Source organism: Pipistrellus kuhlii, unplaced genomic scaffold (genome assembly GCF_014108245.1).
Source record: "Pipistrellus kuhlii isolate mPipKuh1 unplaced genomic scaffold, mPipKuh1.p scaffold_m20_p_5, whole genome shotgun sequence".
Classification (NCBI taxonomy): Eukaryota; Metazoa; Chordata; class Mammalia; order Chiroptera; family Vespertilionidae; genus Pipistrellus; species Pipistrellus kuhlii.
In genome coordinates this window covers 14,644,139-14,661,127 of record NW_023425551.1, presented here as the reverse complement: position 1 = coordinate 14,661,127, position 16,989 = coordinate 14,644,139, and the positions used below count along the sequence as shown (strand labels likewise).

Genomic DNA, 16,989 nt, shown 5'->3' with positions numbered 1-16,989 from the left:
TCCAAGAGTCATTTCTGTTTCAGGCCCTGCTTGAATTTCTCCAAAGAGTAATAGACAATAAAGAGGAAAATAAGATGACGGTCATGAATGTGGCCATGGTCATGGCCCCCAACCTCTTCATGTGTCATGCATTCGGTCTGAAGGCCAGTGAACAGCGAGAATTTGCAATGGCAGCTGGGACAGCTAATACCATGCACTTAATGATTAGGTACCAAAATATTCTGTGGACAGTAAGTATATATTTTTAAGCTTTGTTAATGAGTGATGATATCTGAAGTCTTTTTTATTAATTGTTATCTTCTCCATAAAAAGGTAACCAACCAATGTAGGCGATTTCAAATGTGATTTTAAAAAATGTAATATCCATGTGTTAAATCTTAACTTTTAAAATGCCAGCATTATTTTATTCTTTCAATTTGGTCACTTCTAAAATATTTTGAGTACCGGTTGTTCTGGGATTATTGCTAGATACCTGTCAGCTCTCACGTATTTGTGAGTTTTTCTGTCTCTCTTTCTGGGAGAGCTGGTTGGCCATTAGACGGGGACTGCAGGGTAGCTGAACTTTGCACAGTAGATGGTGAGTTGCATCCTGCAGATAAGACTCCCTGTGCACATAGTGAATGAATAATACAGAGCATTTTGTTTCACCGATTTAATGCAGAGGGCATGCAAAATGGCATAGTTCCATCCAAGGGGCGAAGCCCTTACTGAGTATATAATTATTTCCATAGATTAAAATGCTGCAGCTTTTCTAACCTCCCCAAACTTAGCTGCATTTCTCCACAGATTCCCAAGTTTCTTGTCAACCAAGTGAGGAAGCAAAACACCGAAAATCTTAAGAAAGATAAGAAAACAGTGAAGAAATTGTTGAAGAAAATGGCTTACGACCGAGAAAAATATGACAAGCAAGATAAAAGCACAAATGATGTAAGAAAGCCTTGAAGCTATGTGTTTGCACAGATTTCGGTATTGTTTTTAGTATCACACACAGCAAAGAGGTCTGCGTGTGTTTGTTGTGTGGCTTTCTACAGTCTTAGGTCCTAGCAGGACGTGTAAGTGAGACACATCTGTGGCGGTAAGTACTCCTGTCCCGGGTCATGCTGGTCCGGACTGTTGCTCAGGTGTTGGGGATTTAAGGAGTGAGCTGTTAATTGGTAACAAAGGAAGATAAGACCAGAATGTCTCAGCACACACCCACCCACACATACACAGCAAAGCACTTCCTGGAGACGCCAGCTGCCCAGGGAATGCGGAATGTCTAGTGAGCCAAGAATCCCTTGTGTGGACTCTGGTCTTTGTTCTTGAATGTTCTCATCTGTGAAATGGGGAAAAAGAATTAACCCACAAAGACAGGGAGGTCCATGTTTGTGTTGTGCCTGGGGCACTCCTGGACTTCAGTAACTACTTAAAGGTTCTTCATTGGATCATAAGAAGAACGTGGAGAAAACGGAAATATTTCAAAAAGAGAAATATTTACAGATTGCTGTAAGAATACATTAAAATCTGGGTTTAAAATCATGAGATTTGCATGAAAACACATTTGGGAAGAGAGTTAACCAAAGCTCTAACTTGAAACCTTAACATGAAACGAAAGGGTTTCTATTGTTCTATTTACAGTGAAGACACCCCCCCCCCCCAAACCATCACCATTGATGTTAGTCAGTTACATGCTGCCATCTTGTGGCATAATGTAGAAATGCAGTCACTAGCCTTTGGTATTTCTGCTTTGGCCTACTTAAGGATCTAGTAATTGAAACAAACAAACAACAACAACAAAACCCTCCTTTATTCATCGATAACTCTTACTCTTACAAAACAAAATTTCTTGTCTTTAAAGGTTTTTGGTCAATTTTTATGTATCTGAAAAAAACAAAATTTAATAAAGGGGAAATTATAAATAGTATTCCTCCCCCCCCCCCCAAAGGGCTTGATCTAGGTTAGAAAGGATTCTTGAGATATCATTTCTATTTAACTCAGATGTTTACTTCTTCTAAAACCACTATAAGTACCCGAATGTCTTTGTGTTTTGTACCCCTGCTTTTCATATTAACTTAGGTGACTTTTTTTTCTTTTGATGGCAGTAATAACGTGATACTCTTAGGCCCAGTATATAGCTAAGGAAACAGAATTTGTGCTTTACCTTTGTAATAATAAGTTTTTAAATAAAAATTAGGAGTTACTTTTTGGTAGCATGTAAATAATCTTGTCATTTACAGAAAAACAGCATTTACTTGGCTTTCTTTAGATTTACAGCAAGAGCTGGTCTGAGGATGATCTCTGTACTTTTTAGAAACTGTTTTGTCATTTTAAGACTTGAGATTTTTAAATTTCAGTTGTATCATGTATTAGGTGTGACTCGGTTTCCCCGTGTTTTGGTTTTCTCTCTTGTGAAATTCAGCAGTTCTCTTAACAAAATGCTGCTAAGTACCTCCTTGGTTCCAAGCCCACACTACCTGCCAGGTATTCACAGGAAGATGGGGCTGGTGCTCACCCACAGGGAGCAAGGAGAAGATTGACCTTAGAAGGGAGAGGGAGTAGGATGGAAGCCCAAACCTGGAATATTGGGCTACAGAACAGGAAATGGGCATTCGAGAGACCTCACTCGGGAGTAGAGCTGAGATGTGAAAAACTCTAGGTTTTATTCTGGCAGAAAACTGAAGAGACAGGTGTTGCTAGCAGAGCAAGCTTCCTGGTGGAGTTGTAGCTATATGTGATCATGGCCCATGGAAGTTCGTTTGGCCTGTTGCTTTGATTGACAAATTTTAATCAGTTGCCACAGTTTTTTGTTTTTTTTTCAAGTGTCTATTATTTTATTAAGGAGAGTAAATATACATAGGAAACAATTACATAGCAAGATATAAAGCACAAGATCATATCCAATACTATGGGTGTGTGGTGAGTCACTAAATAATCAGAGTTTTCTGCATAACTTTCCATCAGTTGCCCAAACTTTAAAGCTAAAAGGTTTAACATATAAGTCTGGGTTTCCATCTTAACTTGACAAATTTTATGTGGGAGCATGCCTGTGGCCCCCTCTCAGAAGGGGGCCTTCCCTGCAGGGTAACCATCTTCTGGATCTGAGTAGCAACCGTTCCTTTTGGGTGAAACATGGGCCGACTACTCTGGATAAGCTACTGTCTCCCCACTCCTGCCCTTGCCGCTTTCTTGTTATTTTATGTTTCCTGACTCATTGCTCAAATCATTTGAATATGCAGCACAAAACTATAGGGCATAAAACTGCGGATATTTTATTTGTTTGTTAAACTACTATTTGATGTGCCCATATTTAAGTGGTTGGTCATGGAAGAGGAGCTGTGAAAGAGGCCACCAGATGGTAGGACGTAAGAGAAAGTTGAAGATTGTAGGGTCTTAGAAGCTCAGAGGTGGAGGGAATAAAGGGAAAGAGCTTGGTTAGTGGCACCAGATTCTGCAGGGAAGCCGAGTAATGTTACCGTTGGATGGAGGTCCACTGGAGCTTGTATTTGAAAGGCCAGTTGTGACCTTTTCCAAAGCATTGTCATTGCATGTTGATGGAAGAAGCCAGATGCCAGAGACTGAAGGATGTAAGACAGGAGATTGTAGATCATGAAAATTCTTCAAGGTCATATTTTTTAAAAGCATTCTGTATGCTATTAATGCTAACTATACACTGAGTGGCCAGATTATTAGGATCTCTGAATGCACAATAATCTGGCCACTCAGTGTGTGTGTGTGTCTGTGTGTGTGTGCATAAATATATATATTAGAGGCTCAGTGCATGAATTTGTGCATGGGTGGGATCCAGCCAGCCTGGCTAGAGGGAAGGGACATGGGCAGTTAGCCAGCCTTCCTGCTGGTCAAACTCCTGGTCCAGGGGACAATTTGAATATTAGCCTTTTATTATATAGGATATACGCTGAGTGGCCAGGTTATTATGCATTCAGAGATCATAATAATCTGGCCACTCAGTGTATATAATTAAACATTTATGCTATTAAGACATGCTTGACTAGGTAAATGAATAGTATAAACCAGGTTGTAAAGGACACCCTCAATCTACTTAATAAGACATATTTTTTAATGACTACAGCATATTAATTGTTTGGTACAAATGTAAATTTTTGAATTTCTTAAATACTAATGAGACTCATCTCTTAATTACTTCAGGGAGAAATGCTTTGTAAAAAAATAACAAAAAGGTGGACCATTACAAATAACCATGTAATGATAGCCTTCAATTACATAGTTGGGATTGGTATTACACTCTCCTACACACAAGCACACCACGTACAGACGAATATACACACCATCACACATCAGAAGCATGTGCTTGCAGACAGAGCCCAGCTCTGCTATTTGTAAGACGGTAGTCATTTTCCATCTCTGGGCCTCAGTTTCTTCTATAAAATGAGAGGAAAAGGTCAGATTAATGGGATTTAACCATAAGTATAGCTAGCAGCATCTTGCACTGGGACATTTCTATATATATTGTACTATTACGAGATTTTCCTAACATACACAAAAATAGAATAGTATATGAACTCCCATAAACCCATCACCAATAATCAGACTCATTTTTCTGATCTTGTTCCATCTTGTCTCTCATCACACCTTTTCTCCATTTAGTATTTTTAAAGAAAATAGAGGTATTCCATTCTTTCCTCCATAATGGCAGTAGATTGCATCTTTGCCTGATAAGGATCCAGAGCAGCTTTGGTGAGCATCTAGTCATGAATTACTGGATCCTGCAACCCTCCAGTCCACGGTGGAGTTAGATTTGCATTTTTTTTTTTCTGTCAGTCAAGCTCACCTCTAAAAGTAAAAGGAAGCTGCACATGTAGGAAAGCATGTGGGCTTTGTGAGAGTCTATGAAATAAGCCAAACTGATCAGCACATCTGTCCTCACTAGTAGAGGGAACAAAAGTCCTCTCTCCTATGGTTACTTCAGTGTTAACTCAGGGTGATCTGGTGTCATACATTTCATTGATAGTTGAGGAACTCAAGTTTCAGAGAGCTTGCATGACTGGCCAAAAGCTCCAGAATAATCTTGTAACATTTGAAGGTCTAGAGCTTTGGACATGGACAAGAAATCCATAAGAACCCTGGAGTGGGCAGTGCAGTGTGGGCTCCGGGTCTTTTGTGATAGGTTGTGTGTCTTCAGTCACATCTCCGTTTGGAAGTCTATCTCTGGTTTCACTGACAGCTCTGACCCAGGCATTGTGGCCAGTCTTGTGAAAGGCATCTGCTTTAGGTCTGCAAACAGTGTTTTGATCTACCTGGGGACCCATGTGGAAAATCAAGTTACAAAATCAGGAACAAAATCATGTTTCTTTTTAAGATATCCTTTGATTTTTTTTATAGTGCATAAAAATACCATATTAAAAGAGAAAACAATTCAGAGCTTATTTCTTTGTAAATTAAATGTTTAACTCTGAAAGCTCTTTTTGACTCTTCTTTAAAATTCTCTGAATCTGTGAGTTGGGTAAAGTTTCAGCATTTGGGTAATCAAGGCCCAATTATAATGAGAATAGAGACAGTTCAAGGTAGTAAAGAATTCCTTCTATATTTTTACTTCCAATCAGACCAACGTGATGAATATGCCATTTTAGTTTAAGATACCTTGCTAAAATGTCCTTGTTTAATTTTCTAAAATATGTGTTATGCTATCTGGCTGTTTTTGAGATAGCTGTATTCCCAATTTGCCCTTTTGAAGATAAAAGGTTTCTCTGTGCATGAAAAATGTCAGCTTTTCATTTAAATTAGCTTTTAATTAAAAAAATGATTGAATGCCTTTTCTAAAGCTCTGACATTATATTTCTAATCTCTAGAGTGCAAAATATGACTAATGTAGTGTTTATCTATATCTTATGGGGGAAAAAAACAACCAAAATCTTTGTTTATTTATCCAAAGAATAATAAATAAAACCACATTTTTAGAAATATGCTTGAGTTCAAAATGTAAAACATGTAACAACCCTGGGAGATAATTTTCTCTATTATAATAGTCTTTGCCTGCATAAGAAATTAACTAATGTTTTGTAAGTTGTAAAATCCTTTGTGACTCAATTTTAATGGTGTATTAGTCAAATACTGCTCTTTTCTAGTCTTGCTGTGCATCACATAACTTCAGCTCATAAGCATGCACGCGCGCGCACACACACACACACACACACACACACACACACACGTTACAATGATAATATTATTCAGAGATCCAGTTATTATTATGGCTCAGGTTAATAACAGACTGTTTGGCTTAATGATCAGGCATGTTGTGTATGTTCAAAGTTTGGCAGCTCAGTGTAATTAGTATACTAATAGCTTTAGTGTTTGATACAACATGGTTCTGGAGCTTAATGGTAATTGTCATACACCATTTAAATGAGAGCTTTGGCACTGCGTATTGTTTATCATCTTTAGTAAATATTATTTGGCCACTCTTGTCAAGATATCCAGGAAAAACTTTCCAGAAACACTTTTCAGTTGCTTCGTCTTTATCTGTTATGTCTATCAGTTAAACTCATTCTTCTCCTGTAAAGGGCACGGTAGAGTCCACACTGAGTCACTCTCAGTCTTTATATTGTTGTGAGAATTTGGATGGGATATGATACCACAGAAATGAACACTCTGAGAGTTGTTCCTATCCCCACCAGGGCACTCACCTCCCTAGTAGAACACAGGTTCCTAGTTGTCAGGGAATGTGGCCAGTCAGCCTGAGAAGGTGGGGTGTGCCATTGGCCCAGTGAAAAGATTTTCAAGAGCATTGATATTCCATTCCCATGTGAAATGAGTCCAAATTATAGTTAGTCTTTTGGGAAGGGTTAAACTCACCTAGAGCTTGTCAGGCATCACCCCCTGCTCACTGAGGGGAAGGGTGTGAGAGATGTTTCATTCCAAAGCCACAAGGAACCTGTACCAGTGACAGTTACCTAACATTTCAGATACGTGTGAGAACCCAGAAGTGCCCAAGACCTGGTACCTGGGCCTCTTCCCTCCAAACTGGAAGTATCAGAGAGGCTCTGGGTTCCTGTATCAGCTATGGAACTGACTCCACACTGACCTCAGGGCTGTGTTTTGTAGGGAAGGATGGCCATACTCTCCAAAGGATGATCCCTGAGAACCTGTAGGCTGTAGTCATATTATGGGGCCTTTCTCCGTGAGCTTCTTCGAGAAAAAGGGGCTGCATCCTTACACAGACGCAGGCTAATGCTGGTGACTTCCTGCAGGAGGAAATGACTGAATTATCCATGTTGAGTCTTTAATTCTGGTTCCCATTCTTCTTTCTTTCCTGTGTGTTCCCAGGAGGGGAGGGAATACTGTGTGGTCAACTGAACTGGTGCCTTTCACGGAGTGGTCAGGTGACCATGATAGGGTTTCTGAGTGGCCACCAGGCCCTCTATGGTCTCTCTGCAGGTGTAACAGGTGTAGGTCTTACATCATTCGTGCTCCCTTGTGCAGTCTTCTGCAGTGTAGCTTCCTTCCTGACGCCCATCTCAGGTGTTACTGAGAAGCAGTGTTCAATCTCTTGGAGACGTCTACATTTTTAGGCAGCCTAATGAGGAAGCCATATTCTTTTTGATGAACTCTGAAATCACATTGATTCCTCCTGTGTTATATCCATACTGTATATTTGGGGAAAATAAAGCAATGCAAGCCCATGTGCATTAAAACAAACAAACAAACAAAAACAAAAAACAAACAAACAAACAAAAACTATTGTGAGCCCCAAAACAATATTGTGCAATAAAGGGCTTGTGTCTTATTTATCTGCTAGATAGGTAGACCTAGCACAATGCCTAGTACTTAGTAGATGATTCATAAATTTGAGGGTACTTGGAATGTATAAAGCGTTATCTTTAAACATTTGTACAGGTTGTTTTTTTCTAGGGTCTGACTAAGACATATGGTTATAAGTAATAAATTATTTTGTTTGGCAAAATGCTTAGGGATTAATTTAGCCTAATATTTTGAATGCCATAGCTGATATTTTGATATTATAATCCTTAAAATATTTCCTTGATATCCCTCCAAATATATACCATAAGTTCAAAGTATGTGGTCACCCTGTAAGCTCATTAGTTATGTGAGGATCCAACACAATGCCAATGTGTTAAAAAAGTGTGTTTCTTTTTAGTTTTACTTTAATATTCTCGGGGACAAGAATTTTTTTGTCAAATGTTGTGAATGCGCCGGAAGATTTTAAAAAATGCACCCATTGAAACAGCGCACAAAATACCTATTCTGACTCAATGTCATAAATTGCTGCATGAGGAAGCACCCTCCCCTCGATAACCCTCCGAAGTCAGCACTTAATATGGCAGTAATGGTTATTGCTGTCATTCTTTACATCTTTAAAAATAATTAAGCATTACTGCACAGGCATTATAAAGTTCCCCTATCACCATTAAGAGGATATTTGAGGTTTGATGTAATTTAGCAAATTACATTATCCAGTAGTTAAGGTTTTTATGTAGTGAAGTAAAACGCATAGCAGTTAAGCACACTTACCATATAATGCATCGCACAGAGTTACAAGTTCCAGCTGCCACCAGCTTTGTTCCAGTGTCATTATTGCTTTGCAGGCTGACGTTCCTCAGGGAGTGATTCGAGTGCAAGCTCCTCATCTTTCCAAAGTTTCCATGGCAATACAGCTCACGGAAGAACTGAAAGCCAGTGACGTGCTTGCCAGGTTTCTCAGCCAAGAAAGGTAGAGGCCTGTTTTGTTTTAATTATTTCACGGAATAACTCACTAGCTCGCTTGTCCCCTCCCTTCCTTGCCCCTCCTTTTTCTTTCCTTTTTCCTTTTTTAAACTATGGGTGGTATGAAGTGCATAGGATTGTTGTCTCTTCAGCAGAGAGGAGGAGCAGACCTAACAGTTCGACTGTTGGAAGGAGTCAAGTTCACCTAACGGAGTTTGTGTTTGCGTGGAGCCTGTTTCAAGCCGGGGTATCCGAGCATCCCTTCAACGGCCTGCCCTGCCCAGGCCTGGCTCATGAGACCACATGGTGGTCCTTCCAGACTGTGGTGGTTCGGGGGTAATTACTGGGTATTAGCATGATCACTAATTGGGATACAGAAGGATTAAAACAAACAAATAAAAGACACTTCTTTTTTTTAAAATATATTTTATTGATTTTTTTACAGAGAGAAAGAAAAGGGGATAGAGAGTTAGAAACATTGATATGAGAGAATCATCGATCAGCTGCCTCTTGCACACCCCCCACTGGGGATGTGCCCGAAACCAAGGTACATGCCCTTGACCAGAATCAAACCTGGGACCTTTCAGTCCACAGGCCAATGCTCTATCCACTGAGTCAAACCAGTTTCAGCAAGACATTTCTTTTCCTATAAAATATAATGTATAAAAATGCTTATGTTTAAAAGCAGAAGGTGAAGAATTAAGGGAGGACAACCAGCCCCTTGAGTTCCTGCCCTCACTGAGTTGCCCAGCCTTCCCTCTGTTTGAAGGCAGGTTGGGCAGGAGTCCTTTGAAAGCCATTGGCATCTCTCCGATGATATCAAAGTTTACACTTATCTTTTCTTGACATTCCAAGGTTCAAACAAGTATTGGGTTTTCGGTTTTTAGCCTTTGAATTTTTTAACTAAGGTTATATTTGTAATGCCCTCCCCTTCCCCACGCCCACTCATTGAAAACGAACTGATATACATTTTTTTTTAAATATTTTATTGATTTTTCACAGAGAGGAAGAGAGAGAGATAGAGAGTTAGAAACATCGATGAGAGAGAATCATCGATCAGCTGCCTCTTGCACACCCTCCACCGGGGATGTGCCCGCAACCAAGGTACATGCCCTTGCCCGGAATTGAACCCGGGACCTTTCAGTCCGCAGGCCGACGCTCTATCCACTGAGCCAAACCGGTCCCGGCTGATATACATTTTTAAGAAGCCAGGGAAACCGGGGCCTTGCCATCTCAACCCAGGAAGGTGGTCTTAGCCTTCCATAGACTTTGATCTCCTCATGTTAACATTCAGAGGCCTCCTGGCAGCTTTCTTCAAATGCTCCCAGATTGCCACACAATTACCCCCAACACTCACTACATCTCTGCTCCATGGAAGGCCCTCTGCTCAGTGTTGGAAGGGGTATACACGTATATCTTAAACTATCTCCCCTCGGGCTTTGCAAAGTGGGGAAAGAGATGAGCCTGCGTAGCGAGCAGATGGTGATGACATAAAAGAGAGGCTTATTGGTAATATCTGGGCTTTCAGTAAGCCAGCGTGAACTTCCCTCTCAACAGCGCTCCATAGTAGGTTCTCACATGACTTCTGTTTTCCTGAGGAGAGAGACTTCCCAAGGCCACGCATTTTGTAGGCAGTGGAGCCGAATTCTAAATCCTGAAGCACTGTCCAGATGGGCTAGACTAGAGGGTCTAGCTAGAGACCATCTTCGATCTGGGGCTATTGGTGAGGAGTCTAGGAGCAGATGGAATTTGGGGAGATTGAGTTCAGGAGCAGTTAGAATTTCTCAGGATTAAGTCCTGGGAGCAGTTGGCATTTTTCAGATGTCTCTGCTCCCTAAAGGGTCTCTGACCTAAAATGCAGTCAACCTGCTTCCTCTCTACCCCCTGCCATGGCTTAGATGCCAGCTGCTGCCATTGCCCCCACCGGACTGTGGGAAGAATTCTTCCCCAACCCAGAGAGTATACCTGGAGGCGCGGCTGCTCCTCCAGGCTGGGTCTGGCTAATTTACAGATCGTTCACTTTCAGGACACCAGTGCTCACTGCAGTTGGCACTTTTGTTCCTCTGGGTGCACATAATACAAGATCTGGTGGTGATGTTGTATAATACACTCAACTGTGCCTGTTAATATTTAGGGTATTATCAGAAGCACCAGTGTTGTGACAGTTGTTTACTGTGTATTTGGATTTTCTGCTGGTGGTGCTTTTATTAAATAAGCATTTGCTATCTACTGGGGCAGAGTCCTTCTTCTATTTCCCCTCTTTTCCCCATCCTGCTCCACCCAGAGGGAAGTCCAGTGAACTCTGCCCATTTGCCTCCCCCCCACTCCAAGTCTTCAGCCCCTTTTCTTATGCTTGGGGGCACTGGAGGCCAGTGACTTAGATTAAAATGCCAGCTTTTCCTATTTCATCCTAGGCTAGTTTTTATAATGTCTTCAAATTTCAGGTTCCTCATTTATAAAAGTGGACCATGATAGGACTTACATTATAGTCTTGAGGATTAACTAGGAAAGTGAACATGAAGCACACAGCACTGTCTGGCTGGACCATCTAATAATTGAAATGCTCAATAAATGTGTGTGTGTGTGTGTGTGTGTGTGTATGTATGTATGTATATATATATATATATATGTATATATATATATATATATATGTGTGTGTGTGTGTGTGTGTGTGTGTGTGTGTATTCCCCCCCACTTTCACTATTTCCCCTCCTCTCATTTGCATTCCATCTGCATGGGGGAAGTTAGAAATCCTACTTTTGTTCATCCTCATCCTCCTCTACTTTTTCTACCAAAGCCAAGAGCATATAAATGAGATAAAATAGATGCACAATAAATTGCACATTCACTCACCAGTCTTGATAAAGGCTGCTTCCTTGTCTTTGTGTGTGGGCTTGTTGATTAGCATTACGTAAAAGGTTACGTGTACCAGGAAATCTATGTTTCTATTGGAACAAGAACACAGATAACGGGGAAGCAATCTGAGAGCAATATTGGATGAGATTTTTTTTAAAAATCTAGTCGCCCAAAACATTCAATTTTGTTTTCCTAGGAATAATGACTCTTGGTATACTCATAGTTTACCAGGAAATGTACTACATTATAAATAAAAAAATAAAATTATTAAATTGTTTAATTTCAAAAATAGGTGTACACTGGTTCGACCGGTTCAGAAACAAAACCTCCTAGTTAGAATACAAGCCAGCAGGTGGTTCTTACACGTGAGGACATTATATGTCCCTGCGCGGAGTAGCGTAGACAGAGTTGGGTAACCAGCTAAGTCATTACATGGTTGGTTAGGAAAGCTTCTGCCGTACCATATTTCTCATAACAGTTTGGATAAGAGTCAGTCTTGGTTTTCTCTTCTCAGTCCCAGGGAATGTGCCTTCAGGGCCTTATACGAGTGGTTCGCAAACCTTCCCATGCATCAGTACCCACTATGGAGCATTTAAAAAGATTTTTGGGCTTCATCTAGCATACTAACTCAGAGTTTTCAGAGCTCTGGGACAGAATTTTTAGCAGGTTTTGCAGGTAATTAGTATACAGAGTTTCAAAAACCACCAAATTTTACCAGTTTTTATTGTTTGACCCTAAGGTCTCTAATAGCTTATCCTTTGAATTTAACCCTGTGAATGCACACTATGGCCAAGTATTCACTTCTGCTTTGAGTGTATGTACTCCCATATTCGGACGGCCATATATGGGAGGGTTATGAGCCATGTCCAATTCTTTACATTTATCTTACATCACATCAGACCTGTCAGCCCAGCAAACCCCTGATAATAAATGCTATGGAGTAAATGCCATGGGAAAGCTAAGGTGCAAATATTTCTCTTCATAGTTTTAGTGAGATCTTTTTGGTCCCTATGCTAAGTAGATGATCATATTATTTTATTGGCAATTAAAATGTTGTGTTACCTTCTTTTTAATTTTACAAATTTAGATATTTCACTTATTATTCTGCTTTTAGATATATGGTTCCACCTGTTTATTTTTATTTATTTTTCATCTTTTATTGTTGAAAGTATTACATTTGTCCCCCTTCTCCCCGCCTCCCCCACCACCATTGATTTCTTCTAGCCCACTCTCCACCGCTCCCCAGGCCTTCACTACCCTATTGTCAGTAACCCTGGGTTATGCATATAAATTCTTTGATTGATCTCTTCCTATGCATCCGCCCTCCACTGCCTCTCCTCTGCCATTTGTTTATTTTAATTTACAGGTGTGACATTTTTATTACATATTAGGCACATTTAACAGATGGGAAAATACAAATGTGGAGATAATTACAGTGTGTCTAAGTTATGAATTTTCCATACAAGCCAGAATTCCCCAAGCACATTAAAGTGATTTACCTGCAAGCTGTCTGATGATATAACTAATCCGTTTGTTTTGCCCCTAACAGTGGGATCGCCCAGACGCTCAAGAAAGGGGAAGTTTTTTTGTATGAAATTGGAGGGAATATTGGTAAGCGTATTTTTCTCTCTCTGTATTTCATATGCTGACTGGACATTGCCAATGATTATTATTTATATCTTTGGGGGGAAGGAAAGGTAGTAACATAGAGCACAACGTACATTGTTGGTGAGTATTATGGATTTGTTTAGTGGTCTGGCCTTTCTCTTCAGACGTGGAGCTCCTCTGTACAAATCCACATCCATGTTGAATCTTGGCCAAGCCAAGGCAAGTTTCCTAAAATAGATATAATTTCTAGAATGGTTAATTAAGTTTTTCAAAACTTTTTTCCTTTTTTTATATGCTTATGTTTCATCTTAATAAAGGAAGTAGTTGAGCTTATTTAAGACCAAGATAACATTTTTATTATAGTACAGTACTAGATATTTTTAGTGAAAGCAGAAGTTATTTTTGTCATTGCTGATTGCCTACTAAATAGTACACACACATATGTTAGTAATTTAGGAAACAGAAATAGGATACATGGACTAATTTTGACCATGTCTTATATTTTATTTGATTATTTATTATACTCATGTATTTATTAAAATTTAAAATACATGTTTCCCCCATTTTTTGAACCTTATAATGGTAAGGGTGAAATTGTTCACAAATAAATGAAATGGTATTTATTTCAAAATAGTAATTGAAAATATTTTAAGGTAAGTTCTGTAGAATTTTTTTTTTTTTTTTTTTTTTAGGACTTAAAAATGTTAGTAAGTGTTAAAAGTTGAATGCAGAACCATGAAGGCTCCTTTTTAAAATTTAAAAAATATCCACAGCTCCAGTAGAAACCTGGATTAGTAAAGAATATTTAAATATTAATGTATTTTATTTTATATTTTACTCTTAGATTTGGGGGAATTAAGAATGATTTCTTTCTTAGGGGGATTCAAAACTGTTGTCACCCTTCATAAAGGTGAATACGCTTTTAAGGAACCATTTAAAAGCCTATCACGCAAAGTACTTTCAACCTCCTAAATTAATTTGAAACATGTGCATTTATAGAAGGACCACATAATTGGCTTCTCCAATGTTTTTTGGCCAGTTTTACTAGTATAATTTTATGGAAGATATCAAACGATGAAAAATATTTAAAGTCTAAGACATAGGCTTACGTTTAAAATTGCATCCCAGTGACCCCACTGTATGAAACCAATGCAACCTGTCGTTAATAGGGGAACGCTGCCTCGATGATGACACTTACATGAAGGACTTATATCAGCTCAACCCGAATGCCGAATGGGTTATCAAGTCCAAGCCTTCGTAGGAGACCTGCTGAGCTAACCCCAGGACTTCCTCAGTAATACTTGCTTGGTCAAGAGTGTAAAGGAAGAAACAGCAGGACTCTTTTGCTATTCGGATGCATCCAACCATTGAACAGTGACACTCCCAAGTCTCAGAAAGTTAGAGATTTGTGCTGCTGCCAGAATTATGTTAATTATTATGTTGACCATTACTAGAAAATAAATATCTCTGGAGTGAGAGGAAAGAGGCTTAATGAACTTGTAGGCTGTTTTCATGTACCCTGTGAAATGTGCCCAGATGTGACATAGTTTTTGTTTGTTTGTTTTTTTTATATGAAATATATCTTCTTCCTCTCACTTCTTTTTCTCCTAAAATCATGTATACGGTAATATATACTTTCTTACCTTTCCTCCTCACATCTGCCTGACCCCAATTAGGTTTGCTTTTTAACAGAAAGGATAACAAATGCCAGGTATGGCCAGTTATGAAATTAGGACATCTTAAAACAGCCCAAACTCAGTAGTATTCCTGTGACTGTCAAATGTTGACTATTCATCTCTTTGAATCATTTGTTCAAAAGATAACATTCTCCTTCTCCCTGCTGTATCATATGAAGTGATTTGCTTTTTGTTTCCAGTTCATTTGACATATGTGCACAGAGCTGTATCCACTACCAAAAAAACAGAACTGTCAGAAACTGCCAATTACCCCGGAACCATTAAAGACTTGTATACTAAGAATAAATAAAATATGTCCATGTGGAATAACTGGAGTATGGATAATAAGCGAGTGAAAGCCAAATCACTTCATGTATGCTGCCCTCTTCTAAAAGAAATTTAAAAAGTCCTAGCTAGCTTTACCTATTGTCATACTAGGGATATAAATATGCATGAGAGTCTAATCCAGGAATGGTTGAGAATGTATTCTACCCAAAGAGGGTTTGTTTTTGTTTTTGTTTTTTTTTTTTGTTTTGTTTTGTTTTTTAACTCATAAGTAAGTCTGCGGGAAGACTTATTCTTCTGGGTATGACACAGTCATATGAACAAGCTTTTGTTTGTGTACTTATTTTAAATAATCAGAGTCGATTTATTAAAATGCTGCGACAAGTACTATTCCCAGGGATTTTAATGCACAAACTGTATTGTGACAAGAGATGAGCCTCTCTGTAAATAAGAGGAATAAAGTGAGAGAAAAATGTTCAATATTTTATGAGTGTAGAGTGTAGTAAATAAAAGGTGATGTCTATGAGTGCTGCACAAACCGTCTTTATGATACTTTTAGTAGTACTTTAGGAAAAATGACACATTCTCAGAAGTTCTCGATGTCACTCTAATTAGGAGGGAAAACGCTGTTAATGAGAACGGTCATAAATTTTCAGCATATAATTACAAGAACGGCCTGTGGATATATGATCGTTTAACTTTTTAGTGATTTGTGCCATTGCTTTTTTATTTAAAATTTTTTTATAATTAAATGCATTTTTCTAAATTATCTTCTCTTGGAATTATTACTTTTAATCCTATGTGTTCATGAGTGTACTAATGGGCTAATTTTGTTTTTGTTAAAAGACATTTCTACTCTCTTATTGCCCCTGTTGCTCCTTTGGAATTTTTTAAATGGGAAGACCTGTGGGAGAAACTTGTTTCCTTCTTTGGTTTTTTTTTTTCTTAGCAAATTTCTGTTCTTTTAACATTTTTCAAAACATAGTGTGTTCTGGTTCTGATTTTGATGATATATATTAATTTCCCAGTTGGCAAGCAGTTTTAATGGTTTAATTTCATGAAAGCACTTAACATAAAAGCAAAATCAAAGACTTAAAGCAGGATAGGTATACAACTTCAAAAAAAGCAGTTAGTGAATATCATGATTTAGATAAATGGTGTCCTAAATCGTATGTCAACTAATTTTTACCATATTTACAACCCCCGGCGGGTGGGTGTGGAATGAAAAAGTGCCAGATCTTGGTAAATAAATATGAAAACGTCATTTTGAAGTTTTCTTAGAACTCATGACCCATGACCCATGTTCACTGACATTGAACAATGCTGCATTTAACTGGCTAATGTAGACGTCTAGCTACACTTCTAAAGAGGAGAAACTTGATAGTGTAGAGCCTCATATGTTATTGCCTTAGAATTAACCCACTTTTTTTTAAAAGAGAGAGTGGAAGGGGAGAGACAGAGATAGAGAAATATTGATGTGAGAGAGACACATCAATTGCCTCCTGCTTGCACTCCAACGGAGGTACCAGCTCTTGACCAGAATCGAACACAAGACCCTTAAGACCACAGGTCGATGCTCTATCCACAGAGATAAATTGGCCAGGGCACGAATGCTTTTTTGTAATTATTTTTCTAGTTAATTTTACTGAGAGTAGATTAGTTTTTATTTGCTCTGTGATGGAAAATAAAAGCAACTATGTTTGCTTTGAGCCTCAAACATCCTAATTTTTAAGGGAGTTGCTGGTGAAAAGTAGAGAGATAGTATTTATGGAAAACTGGTGACCCTGCACTCTTTGGGAAAAGCAGCTTGTTTTATGACTTAGTGGGATTTTTCATTATTGCCTTTTCCTACTTAAACTGGGTTGCAATTTCAACCTCATTGTCC

The 16,989-nt window shown here is 38.8% G+C and overlaps 1 protein-coding gene across 4 annotated transcripts in view; it reads left to right on the top strand.

Annotated features, from left to right (window-relative positions):
• Nucleotides 1–15,873, top strand: part of ARHGAP18 (Rho GTPase activating protein 18) — a 166,012-nt gene extending 150,139 nt beyond the window's left edge. For all 4 annotated transcript variants that reach the window (XM_036414078.2, XM_036414077.2, XM_036414079.2 and 1 more), the window contains exons 11-15: nucleotides 24–230; nucleotides 787–927; nucleotides 8,562–8,686; nucleotides 13,085–13,146; nucleotides 14,313–15,873. In XM_036414078.2, coding sequence (XP_036269971.1) covers nucleotides 24–230; nucleotides 787–927; nucleotides 8,562–8,686; nucleotides 13,085–13,146; nucleotides 14,313–14,404 — 627 coding nt within the window. In that variant the 3' untranslated portion in view covers nucleotides 14,405–15,873. The remainder of the gene's footprint in view (nucleotides 1–23; nucleotides 231–786; nucleotides 928–8,561; nucleotides 8,687–13,084; nucleotides 13,147–14,312) is intronic.
• The last annotated feature ends 1,116 nt before the right edge of the window (nucleotides 15,874–16,989 follow it).